Source organism: Nycticebus coucang, chromosome 5 (genome assembly GCF_027406575.1).
Source record: "Nycticebus coucang isolate mNycCou1 chromosome 5, mNycCou1.pri, whole genome shotgun sequence".
Lineage (NCBI taxonomy): Eukaryota > Metazoa > Chordata > Mammalia > Primates > Lorisidae > Nycticebus > Nycticebus coucang.
This window is the reverse complement of record NC_069784.1, coordinates 33,660,655-33,673,054: the sequence shown is the minus strand read 5'-3', so window position 1 is coordinate 33,673,054 and position 12,400 is coordinate 33,660,655. Positions and strand designations below refer to the sequence as shown.

General features: G+C 35.1%; 1 protein-coding gene across 3 annotated transcripts in view; it reads left to right on the top strand.

Moving 5' to 3' along the window:
- Positions 1 to 12,400, top strand: part of COL11A1 (collagen type XI alpha 1 chain) — a 209,532-nt gene that overhangs the window by 124,631 nt on the left and 72,501 nt on the right. For all 3 annotated transcript variants that reach the window (XM_053591954.1, XM_053591955.1, XM_053591953.1), the window contains 5 exons: positions 443 to 496; positions 5,185 to 5,238; positions 8,061 to 8,168; positions 8,542 to 8,631; positions 8,905 to 8,958. In XM_053591954.1, the coding sequence (XP_053447929.1) occupies positions 443 to 496; positions 5,185 to 5,238; positions 8,061 to 8,168; positions 8,542 to 8,631; positions 8,905 to 8,958 (360 nt within the window). The remainder of the gene's footprint in view (positions 1 to 442; positions 497 to 5,184; positions 5,239 to 8,060; positions 8,169 to 8,541; positions 8,632 to 8,904; positions 8,959 to 12,400) is intronic.

Sequence of the window (12,400 nt, the reverse complement as noted above, 5' to 3'; positions counted from 1 at the left end):
TGTGAGTTAGAATCCCAGATCACCACTAGAGGTCACCACCTTCCTCTGTAATCCAAGTTTGAGACGCAGGAAACTGAATTACGGACAGATCACCAAGAGGGAAAATATTCGTTAACTACAAAAGAACTAAGATTTTTGCAAAAATAAAAATGCAAACCTACGCAAATGTGCTTTTACAAAAGATAAATTCAGCAAAATAAATTAATTTAAATTTTAAAATGTTCAGAATAGAGTGATACAATTTTTTCTTGGTCTCAGTTATAATTACAAAATTATATTAAAGAAATATGTGCATATGCCGCCATTTAAAATCAACAGGATATTAAAGGATAATATGTAATAAAAATATGAAAAGAAACTTGTTGACTATAGTACATTGAGATGATGAAATGATTCAAGGAATATTTATGACATGTGTGGTATTTAATATTTGTGATTTCAGGGACCACCGGGGAAGGATGGACTGCCAGGACACCCAGGGCAACGTGGAGAGACAGTAAGTTACCCAGTTAACCTCATTGAAATTTTCCATCTCTAGCACCTCATTGGTTCACAGAAAGCTACTTTATTATTCAGTTACCAGGTTCAGGGCAATGAAAGAACTATGGAATGGAAGAACAGGGCAATGCATTGAAACTTTTAAATATATATATATAATAAATACATAAATAGACCCATGTTTGTACCTTAATGAATGTACTTGAAGAAATAGGATACAATTGTCGTTGCTGTCAATAGCAGCACTTCAGGGAGTGAGTTGATGGAGAAGACACCATTATATTTTGGATGCCTCTACAAGATCGTTACCTTGGCCCTTTCACTGAATTCTGTTTACAGTCCGTTTCCCTCAAACCCATAACCCCTCCATTCTCTAAATGAAACGGATTACAATAAGCCACGTATACAACACATTCAACAGTCTTCTGTCTGTAACTAAAGGATGAAATATTTGCTGATCTTGGAACCATAGGCAAATTGGTCTGGAACTTTTTCAAAAGCATCTTTTTATGTCAGGGAGGAAAATATAAATAACACATGTAATTTAATTTTGTTTGCAAACTATAGGGGGATATAACATTAAGTAAATTGATGAAACAACTTATCATGTGTATAACAATTTGGGCAGAGGGGAAACGGGCAGCCTCAGCTGTGGCTTAAGAATTCTGGTGGATTTGTTTATTTACTTTGCTGCTGTTTGTTACAAAATCATGCATCTGGCTACTCTGATGACTTGTTATTATAATCAGAAATCATCATGGGCTGCCATATGTCCCTGGAATCAATTCTTGGTTCTCTCTGTTGATTAATTTTATCCAGATTTCTTAAGGAAACCACAACACAGACTACCTTTGACTATGTGGTTCAAAATCCTGTTAAGGAATTCAGTGAGACTGAAGACAAATTTGAAGTTGCATAGCAGAGCATGATAACAAATCTGAAAGCATTATGAATTTTCTGCTATAACAATCCGTCAGTAGCAAGACAATAATTGGGTGGTTATCAAGTGTCATCAAGGAACAATTTTTAGTTTAACAACTTCTTCCTTTTAGCCAGATGGGAACCTTCAAATGCCTAGATTCAAAAGCAAATTCAAGATATGATTTACAAAGACTAAATAAAAAATTGTTTGGACTTCCTCTTGAGAATGACATCTATATGAGAAGCAAAAATAAATTCTCTGAAGGAGAATCCATACTCATATTTGCATTCTCCTTCAAATCTTGCAGCCAATCATTTTTAATGTATCACTTTCTGAGAATTACTTTTAAATATTTCCAAAATGTCATTTCAGGGAGAGATACATCAAGAATTGCAGTTATGAAATCTCTTGTATTTGATTTAATAAAAAACTTCTCCTATTCAATATATTCATTTTATATGTAACAGTGAAATTTAGACAAAGGAGAAAACAGCATATTAGCTAATGCTTCTGGAATGGATGTACCCATCTAGGAGTTTATCATTGATGGAGGCTAGAAATATTTATGAAAAACTGCATTCCTAATTTCACATTCACTTTTAAGAAAATAGTGAATCACTCTACGGTCTACAACTGAACTTCCTCACCTGTTCTGTGCCGACTCAGAGTCAAAAAATTACATGGTGTAAGAGTCAGATTCCAGAGTTGAGTATTCTTTACTGTATGTGGTTAACTTATTTCATTGAAGAAATTCTTTTATTGTATTTGTCTCCAGAAATTCTTAAATTTTGAATGTATCCTTGAGGTTAATTCTGACATGTTACACTGATTTGGGTTGTTTCTAAAAAGTTTTAGAAATAGTTTCTACTGTATCAAAAAAAATCTAATTTGTCTATGGATCTTAAAATTAGTTTAGTTCCTGAAATATAATCAGAATAAATTTTTTGTTGGGTCTTTAAGCAGATATTTTGAACTACCAAGAAATATATCAAATTAATTTGTTTTCAGTGACTTTACAAAACATGAATTGACTTAAGTTATTCTAAAATTAATGGCAAATGTTATCTTACATGATAATATTGAACAATCACACACCACTCTGAATGGTAAAGATTTCTCTGTGTATAGTTTGTATGTAAGATTCCTAGAGTTGGAATTGTTGGATACTTGCAGACACTCTGAAGGTTTTGAATGAGCAGATCTATGGCAATGCTCTCTTCCAGATTTTTCATATTTTTCACCCCCACAAATGGACTAGCAGCCACGATTTCCTGTTTTCCCTTAGGATACAGGACTGCAAATCTGGGTTGTAAATTTTCCATAAGTTTTTCTCAATTAAGCATTGATTTGTAATCATTTAGTCTTAATGATTAATTATTATTATAATAATTTTTGTGTCTGCCATTCCTAGTCTCATGTTTATTAAGACAAAAATATTTATGAGTCATAATATTTGAAGTTCAGAATTGCATTTACACCTTCACATTAAATTTAGTGATCAAAAATAGGGAGGAGGGTAATCCAGTCAGAGGAAAGTGGTCATGCAAATTTGTGATGTGTGGCTTTCCAGAGAAAAGTCAGAAGAGCATATGACTGGAATTTAGGACACATTTTCAAAGCAAAATGTTATTAAAGGGCCAGACTGGGCCCAGATGCATAGACCTTTATCACCGATATTGCATGATGTATGTTAACAATACGTTGATTGGATCTGCTTTTGTGAGATGGTGATTCTGACTGATGTGCTGTCCACACACAGTGAACCTGATTTTAAAAACCCTGCAACAGTGAAAGAAAGAGGTGATTATAGTTTGAATAATACAGAGCACTCAGATAAAAGAGAAGATGCTGTATTTGAGAGAGTTTCTCAAATGACATGCTAGAATTAAATTAGTGATTATGCCTGAGCGCTGAAGAAAAGCCTGGGATCTGAAGCACTCCATTAAGAAAGGAGAGAACTAGATGGCGCTTGTAGTTCAAGCGGCTAAGGTGCCAGCCACATACACCAGAGCTGACGGGTTTGAATCCAGCCTGGGCCTGCCGAACAGTGACGACGACGACGACAACAACAACAACAACAACGACATAGCCGGGCGTTGTGGCAGGTGACTGTAGTCCCGGCTACTCAGGAGGCTGAGGCAACAGAATTGCTTAAGCCCAGGAGTTTGAGGTTGCTGTGAGCTGTGATGCCACAGCACTCTACCCAGGGTGATAGCTTGAGGCTTTGTCTCAAAAAGAAAAAAAAAAAAGAAAGAAAGAAAAGAAAAGGAGAGAACATGGAAAGGAAAAGAAAAGAGACGATACACTCAACGAGCTCTATATTGAGAGTGTTGAAAGGAGAGCAGGATAGACACCTGGAAAGCCCCACTAGGCACCTACTGAGATGAGTTTAGGGCTCAGCAACATCAGAGTTTTGAAATAGTTTGGAGGGTTCATCATGATAGTCACAGCAATTGTGGTCAAGGAGATTATTGAGATAAATCCAGGGACACACGTCTTCATTATACACATGTATGTGTGTAGATGTGTGTGTATGTAAATCTTATTACAGATTTCCACCAACCAATTGCAGAAAACTGAAGATAAAGCAAACGATTTTGTTTGTAAAATGCTAAATGAATCATCCGATATTTCTCCCAGAATTGATCCGTTTTGCTGTTGTAATTATAGCTCAAGTAGACCCTGATGGTCTTAAGAATTAATGGATTTTTGAAATAGGATAAATCTGTTTTCTTTCTCCATAACAGCACCTACAGTAATTACAAATACAAATTCTTTTATCTACTTAAAATTTTTTATTGTAATTAATTGCATAATATCTGAAAGGTTTTTTTGCAGTTTTTGGCCGGGGCTGGGTTTGAACCCGCCACCTTCGGTATATGGAACCGGCGCCCTACTCCTTTGAGGCACAGGCACCACCTTGGAAGGTTTTGATACAAATGTGAAACTACTAGTTCCAACCTTTTTCTTTCTAACTTTATTATTTCCAGTCTGATTAGATATTATAGTGAATAAAACTTTTGCAAATGCCATTTGCTTTGATTCAGTTCTTTAGAAGATTTTTCTTTTAGCATTTTTTATATACTTCTCCAACACTTAAATGCAACTTAACTCATATAAACAAACAAAAAAAATGCCTATCACAATACAGTTATCAGAACGAATAACAACAAGCCTAGAGAAATACAGATACCAGAATATATGCACCACAGCTTGATTTAGTAAGTACATTTTGCTCACATCAACTAGGTTAAATTTTAATGACTATATTATTTGCAAGGGGGACAATCATGCAAAACATTCTAAGTAGATTTTTGTATCTTGTTTTCTTAGGCGATTACAATGTAGTAGACAAAAATGCATTAATATAAGATATTGTGAATTTATCTCTATATGGAGAATGAGTGTTTCAAAGAATGTCTAAATCATCATTTACTTCATCCATAACATTGCTAGGTTAAAATTCTATGTTGTTTGACTTGGTGGAAAGGGCTTAGCACACTTTTGCTCCAGCTTTATCCTATTATCTTATTTCTTTGAATTTTATTGAAATTAATTATTATACTATAATCTGAAATAATGAAGATGGCAAATTTTGAATTTTAAAGAGAAATGGAATAGATTAGCTCATTTTTAAGCATTTGATAATAAAAGTATTTTTAGCCAAAAGATGATTTCCTTTTAACTTTTCAAACATTTCATAGAATTTTAATTTATGCTTTGTGCTATGTAAGGATTTTATAGATTACATTTTTCTTCCTTAGGGATTTCAAGGCAAGACTGGACCTCCTGGGCCAGGAGGAGTCGTTGGGCCACAGGTATATTCTTTTACTTTATTTCCCTAGTAAGAATTTTTCTTTTTTAGTTTATATTTTTATTTAATTAACCTAGTGTAAAATCTGCCCATCTTATTATGACTCAAATGATGTATTTTTATATCAAATCGCATTTAAATATATACCTCCTGGGCCAGGAGGAGTCGTTGGGCCACAGGTATATTCTTTTACTTTATTTCCCTAGTAAGAATTTTTCTTTTTTAGTTTATATTTTTATTTAATTAACCTAGTGTAAAATCTGCCCATCTTATTATGACTCAAATGATGTATTTTTATATCAAATCGCATTTAAATATATGCAGCTTGCCTATTTCAAATGAAATTCAGCAAACTATTACTTAACCAAAACAACTTTTCAATTGTCTGTATTAATAAAATAATTAATGAAAAAAATCAAAAACTTCACACTGAATTTAACACCAAAACCTAACCGTAGCACCACCTACAAATTAAAAAAAAGAAAGTTCTTTATAATAGATTGGTCATCACCATTTTGCAGAATTTTAAGGTACTGTATATAAAATGGCTTCAGATTTTTTAGTATACATTAGATTTAGAAGTATAATATAGTAGAAATACAAAGTTCTGAATATCAGAAAATTCTAAAAATTTGATATTTGTAACATATTACATGTTTCCTAAAATTTTTGTCTTAGTAATAAATTTTATCAAGGGTAAGATATTAGTTGGCTATCTTTGAGTACATGTGAGAGAATGGAAAAAAATCTATCTCTTTCAAGATAGGTAGAAGAGCCTCAAAAGTCGATACAATATCCTGAATTATGGTATTAAATAATAAGGACAATTTATGGTGATAGAAAATAGTGCTTTTATTCTCTGGCAAAGCATAATGAATGAAAGGGACACATTTTGTCTAATTAAGTGGAATTTTTCCCCACTAATAAAAAATTTTAGCAAGAGCAGTTGAATAAGTGTTTTAACTATTTGCCTGCTTTAAATAGTCTTTTCTCAGCCTATAAATAGTTCTCAAAATAGTTTCTCTCTCACACACACACACTCAAGAAATAAAAAACTGCATCACTTTAGCAATATCTACAACAGAAGCAAAAATGAAGAATTCTTGGATTGGTCGATCATTTTATTTCCAGAGCTTAATGCTGAGTCAAGAGAAATCTTAAATGTTTGTTCTTTGTCATTGAAACAGCATGTGCATAAGAATGAAAGCCTCTTTCAAACTGCTTATTAATTTTAATTTAAAAATTACGTATATATTCCTTTAATAATTAGAAAGCTTCATCCAAAAATACTTTTATTTTTCTATTTAAAACAATTTCATAACTATTTTAATTGGAAGAATTATCCCTATTACATGTAATATCCGACAATAGAAGTGGAGTTAGTGTCTGTTTAAAATGTAAACATCATGGGACTTAACTATTTCAAAAACTCATGTCTTTTGAAAATGTTCCTCTGCCTAACATGACATCTGAAACTTCTGAGACCTATGTTCTTTTTTGCTCCCCTACTTTAAGGTATGAAAGTTAGTTGTTATACAGAGTGTGCATCTTCGCTGAGTTAAGTTTTTATTGGCCTCTTTAAGAAAGAAAATCCAACTGCCTGTTTTAAATGAAACTGTGTTTCATATTAGGATAAAGGATTTAATGGGAACAGTGTGGATGGCAGAACTTGGTATTCAACCTTTCCTGTGCATAGTTACGGGGATGTCTGCTCACTTTTGTCTCAGTGGTGATAGCTATCGCCCAGTTAGGATTAATTTTATAGTTCTTTCTGTTGAAATTCTGACGTTCACAGATTTAAGGAAAAAAATTTCTTTATGGAAAAATGCTTGCACGTTAGTGGTAAGGTAAGGATTTTCATCAAAATGTAATTAAAGGAATTTAAACTTAGAAATGTATATCCAAAGTTGGGGCGATGTGTTCTTTTTCAGAGATTAAAAATAAGAATATGTTGCTCTTTTAGAAAAGTAAGAGAGAATAATATTTCACGAGCAACTTTAGTAACACATTCCACTGTTTTATAACCTTAGCATCTGGATATTTTTCTTTCACATATCTTTGACTTAAATCCATCATTTTGCTTTATTCTAAGTGCAGATAGAGAGCAACCAATCACCCTTCTCTATTTATACTTGAAAGCTTCTTACACTCCAGCACCACAAAACAGCACCACTCAGGGGACACGTAAATGACCTGCCATTTTTCACTTTGGCATTTGCTGCAATTTAAACCAGCTGGTTATTTGTTATAGCCTTTGGCCAGGAGTGATTGCCAGCCCAGACTCACGCCTGCAGGATCCCCTTGCCCTATTCCTTAGACTCTGTCCAGTGAATATAGATTAGCAGTTGAGAGGTTTTGAGTCCCTGGAAATTCCAAGGAGAACCACTTTGGTTGTTTGGGTTCTCAGGGACCTGGGCTAATTTCCAAGCAGTTGATTCATTGAATACCTACCAACGTGTCTCATAGGCCTCTTTACCCCCTAGCTGATTTGACACGCCTGATATAAAAAGAAGGGATGGGATGAAACGATGGTTAAAAAAACCACAGTTTTAAAGTACTTGGACTGACCTTCCTCTGCAGTAATTCTGGTAGTACACATCAAAACGTCTCTTTGGACTTTACATATTTCCCTTGTATGCTCAGATTCTGACAAAGGTCACATGTAATCTCTTTAGACTCCCACCAGATAGGTTACCCTCAGTGCTTTATTTAAAGTGTTTTGTAGGGCATTAGGACAATAAATGAGAGTGACAAACTTTTTTGAAAGGGAGTAATATTTATTTTGAGTTCATTGTGATCTAATCTGTTATTGCTTATCTAATTTAGGGACCAACTGGTGAGACTGGCCCCATAGGTGAACGTGGGCACCCTGGCCCTCCTGGCCCTCCTGGGGAGCAAGGTCTTCCTGGTGCTGCAGGAAAAGAAGGTGCCAAGGTACAACAAGCTCCAGAAGATTTTGGGGGGTCTAAACTTCCATTTACTTCTTGCTATCCTTCTCACCACTGGTCATAGATTCTCTGCATTTTTGATATAATATTAAATGCATATTCAGAAAGATCTGTTGGGATAGTATTTAGGGTGAATTTATTATACTTGAAGACATTAAGAACAATAGTGTAAGACCCATTAGGACCATTGGTCACAAAGTCGTCGATTTATATCTACTCTTAAGTGTTGATCAGTTCATTTTAATGTACATGGCATTCTGTAAAATATTCCCGTCTTTTACTTATAGAAGGTTAGAGATGATAGCAGTTTTGTTTGTAGAAATTGCTCTTTATTGATGGAGGTATGTTATCCTCTTCAGGGTGACCCAGGTCCTCAAGGTATCTCAGGGAAGGATGGACCTGCAGGACTACGGGGTTTCCCAGGTGAAAGAGGTCTTCCTGGAGCTCAGGTATGATCAGCGTATATGTGTGCCTGTACACACTCACACAGATAGCATGTAAGTGAAATTGCTCATTAGAAGCCTTTTTCTCAGAGCGTAGCTAAAGAGGAATGAGAGGATATATGTAAACCCATGCATTTCATTATCATTATATATGTATATATGTATATTTATGCCTAAAAACCCTTCTAGACATTCTCGTTTTATCAAACATCTCTTCCTACTTATTTATTTTTTAAATTCACACCAATACGCATTCTCTTTATCTTTTCACTTTTTTAGGGTGCACCTGGACTGAAAGGAGGGGAAGGTCCCCAGGGCCCACCAGGCCCAGTAGTAAGTATGATGATAATAAACAGCCGTGCCATCCAGGGTTGCAAATTACAGCTCTTCCTTCATTACTCTCACGCTGTGATTCCGTGTGGGGAAGAAAATAAACACATGTCAGTCAAATCAGTCAATGCCTGGTTTCTACTAATTGCATGCACTAATGAGTGCGGAGATAGAAGGGCTTGGATGATTGGAAATATTTGCTTCTGCTGCTGTCAGGAGGTAAAAGTTGCTATAAATAAGTCATAATGATGAGTAGTAGAAACTCCGTCTCTTTCATTTTTTAAATGAGTCGTAAAAGAAGATTTGATTTCTTATATATTATAATCCGTCATCATTTCTTATAAAACATAGTTCATTTGTTTGATTCTAAGTGCTCATGAGACTTGATTTGTCAATGATATAAGAAGAATCCCATAAGCATCAAATACATACATCCATTTTATGTTATCCAGATTGCTTTAGTCAATCCACATTATGAAATAATTGGTAAATGAGTCAATACGAGATTTTTACCTCACCTTTTCATGAGATAAATATCAATCCCTCAAAGAAATACATTATTTATTTTTTTGTATAAATTCAGCTGGAAGTTCACTGTAACAGCCCAACTGCCGTATTTCGTGGCCTCTCCCTGTCTTAGTTCACCAGCCTAGAAAGCTTAAAGTTGCCTTAAAGCCCCTCTACATTTCCTCTCACAAAATAACATAGGTTAATTCCACCTCCAAGAGTTTCACTAATTTGTCCATACACTTTTTTTTTCAGTTTTGGCCGGGGCCAGGTTTGAACCCCCAAACCCCGATATATGGGGCCAGCACCCTGCTCCTTGAGCCAAAGGCACGGCCCTGTTTCACTAATTTTTCCTCTTCTCCTCATCTCCACCACCGTCACCTTCGTTCAGACTCTTCCTTTCTCTCTCTCTTCTTGCCTAATGTCTGAACTTAGCTCTTTGACTTCATTTTGTCACCGTTTGCAGTTTTGCCCTAGCTTAGTCGAATGAACATTCTTAACTGTGCCGTTCTCCTGCTTCTACGCTCTTATGTCTCCAGATTATCCTCAGAAACCAAACTTCTTTTACTGGCTGATAAGTTGTCTTTACCATTTGATCCCAATTCCTGTAACCTATCTTGCATCTTTCAGGCATCTCCTTTACTCACTTCACAGCATCACATGTCTTCTTGCTTCTCAAACCACCATGGTATTTTCCATTTTGACAAGAGTATACTTTATACATTTTTTTATTCTTCCAGGAAACCCCATTTTTTCTTTCTCTACTTGACAAAAATCGTACTCATCCATGGAGATAGGGCTTCAATGTTAAATCTCCATGAAGTTATCTTTAGACAATTGGCCTTTATTTAATTTATTAGTAAACTTTCTTCTCCTCAGTGCTCATTTTGACTTCTATTTTAGAATGTACATTGGACTGTAATTGACTGTCTCTTTCATTAAGTTGTGAATGGCGGTAGGATTAGTAAGAACCACAGCTGAGTAAGATAAAAGTTCTTATGTGGGCATAGAATCTTCAACAAATTCTGAACAATACAATCCATTTAACCAGACCTCTGGAATCTAAAGACATCTTGTTTTAGGAATATTTTTTTTTTTTAATTTAAGTCCTTGCTATTTTACACAATGTAAAGCTAAATCAAAAATATAGTGTGTCCATAAAATGGCGCACCAACTTTATGGACACCTGTATAACACGTCCTGTGATTTCTGTGCCTCTAAAAGGGCAGGTTGTAGTTATATGATGATTTAAAGTTAATAGAACAAGTAGAGTAAAAAGATCAAGTTTAGGAAAAGAAATCATCATGAGTGTGTAACATATAACAGGGACAGGGGAGAACAGACGGTCATGAAAGTTCATGGACCAATGTCAAGATTTTAGAGTGAGCCAGTGACCAGGGCAGTGGGAAACTGAAGGACCGAGCAGATGTAACCAACACTGAGGAGGCAGGAGGATTTATTACTGAAATTGGATATGGACAACGAGTTAAAATGAAAACTGAGTGATGACCTCCAGTCAATGTGCTTGAGGGAATGATGACTCCCATGCCTGGAACATTTTTATCTTATCCAGAACAACAGCAACAAATCCCATAAACCATTCACACACACGAAAACTCAAAACCTGTCACACATGATTTTTTTAAAAAAGCTCTTATCCTTTCCTAATACGAATGCTTACTGTGAGTATTTTGAAATCAATGCCTACTCTTATAATAAATTCACAGTCCAATATGCAAGTATCAACCAATTAAAATTATTCCTGAAGGTTGATGGAGAAGGGTCACTAGGAGGAAACACTCCGTCCATGTGTATTAGTTCCTGAAATTGCTGCAAAATATGGAAAAGAGGGTCATGATGAAGGTCTAGTTTATACAAAGCTAAATAAACTTCAGGTTACTCATTTTAAAACAATTACACACATGTGAAATTTGGTTTTGAAAACTTTTTACTTCGAATGACAAAAATTAAAACAAAAAATTGTTGGGTTTCTAAATTTAAATTATAGCTTACAAGGAAATTTGTTCATGTTAATTCTTATTTTTTGAGGTTGAAGCTTACTATACAGTTACCTTGTGATTTATTTATTTATCGAGACAGAGTCTCACTTTGTCACCCCTGGCATCACAACTCACAGCAACCTCAAACTCTTGGGCTTAAGCAATTCTCTTGCCTCAGCCTCCCAAGTAGCTGGGACTACAGGTGCCCGCCACAACGCCCGGCTATTTTTTTATTGCAGTTGTCATTGTTGTTTAGCAGGCCTAGGCTGGGTTCAAACCTGCCAGCCTCGGTGTATGTGGCTGGCACCGTCACCACCGTGCTATGGGCGCTGAGCCTTCCTGGTGATTTATGTTAAAAACAAGGCACCAAGTGGAGGCTTCTTTGGTAAGAAAGATAAGAAGTTGATCAAAAGGTGACAGCAAAATATCAGAAGGAAATATCTGGTCATTTGGTGAGAAATGATGAAATTCTGTGTCATAAGGAATAAAAGCATAAAATATCCTATACAATTCCTTGATTTTACAATGGATCCTTCTCAGTTTATATCAATACCATATTAGCTTTTTTTAACCTTTGGGATATTGACCAAATAATGGTAAGTGAAAGAAATTCACAGGAGAGGGATGGATGTTGAACACTTACTCAAATTAAGGAAAACAAATGAAAGGGATGAGTTCTCTGAGGAAGAGAATGTGGGTAACGAACATGACAGCTGAAGGTACGGAAAAGGAAAGGGAAACAATATTAAGAGTGTTTATTCTTTCAACTCTTACGCTAAGCACTTATGTTCATTATCTTGATTCTTATAATTTGGTATGGTAGATATTAATATCATTCAATTTTATCATTTCATTTTTAAATCTGAGGCTTAGAGGAGGCAAACAATTTTCACAAGTTACCTGAAGAAAAAATACTCAATAGAATTTTACGTGAACTT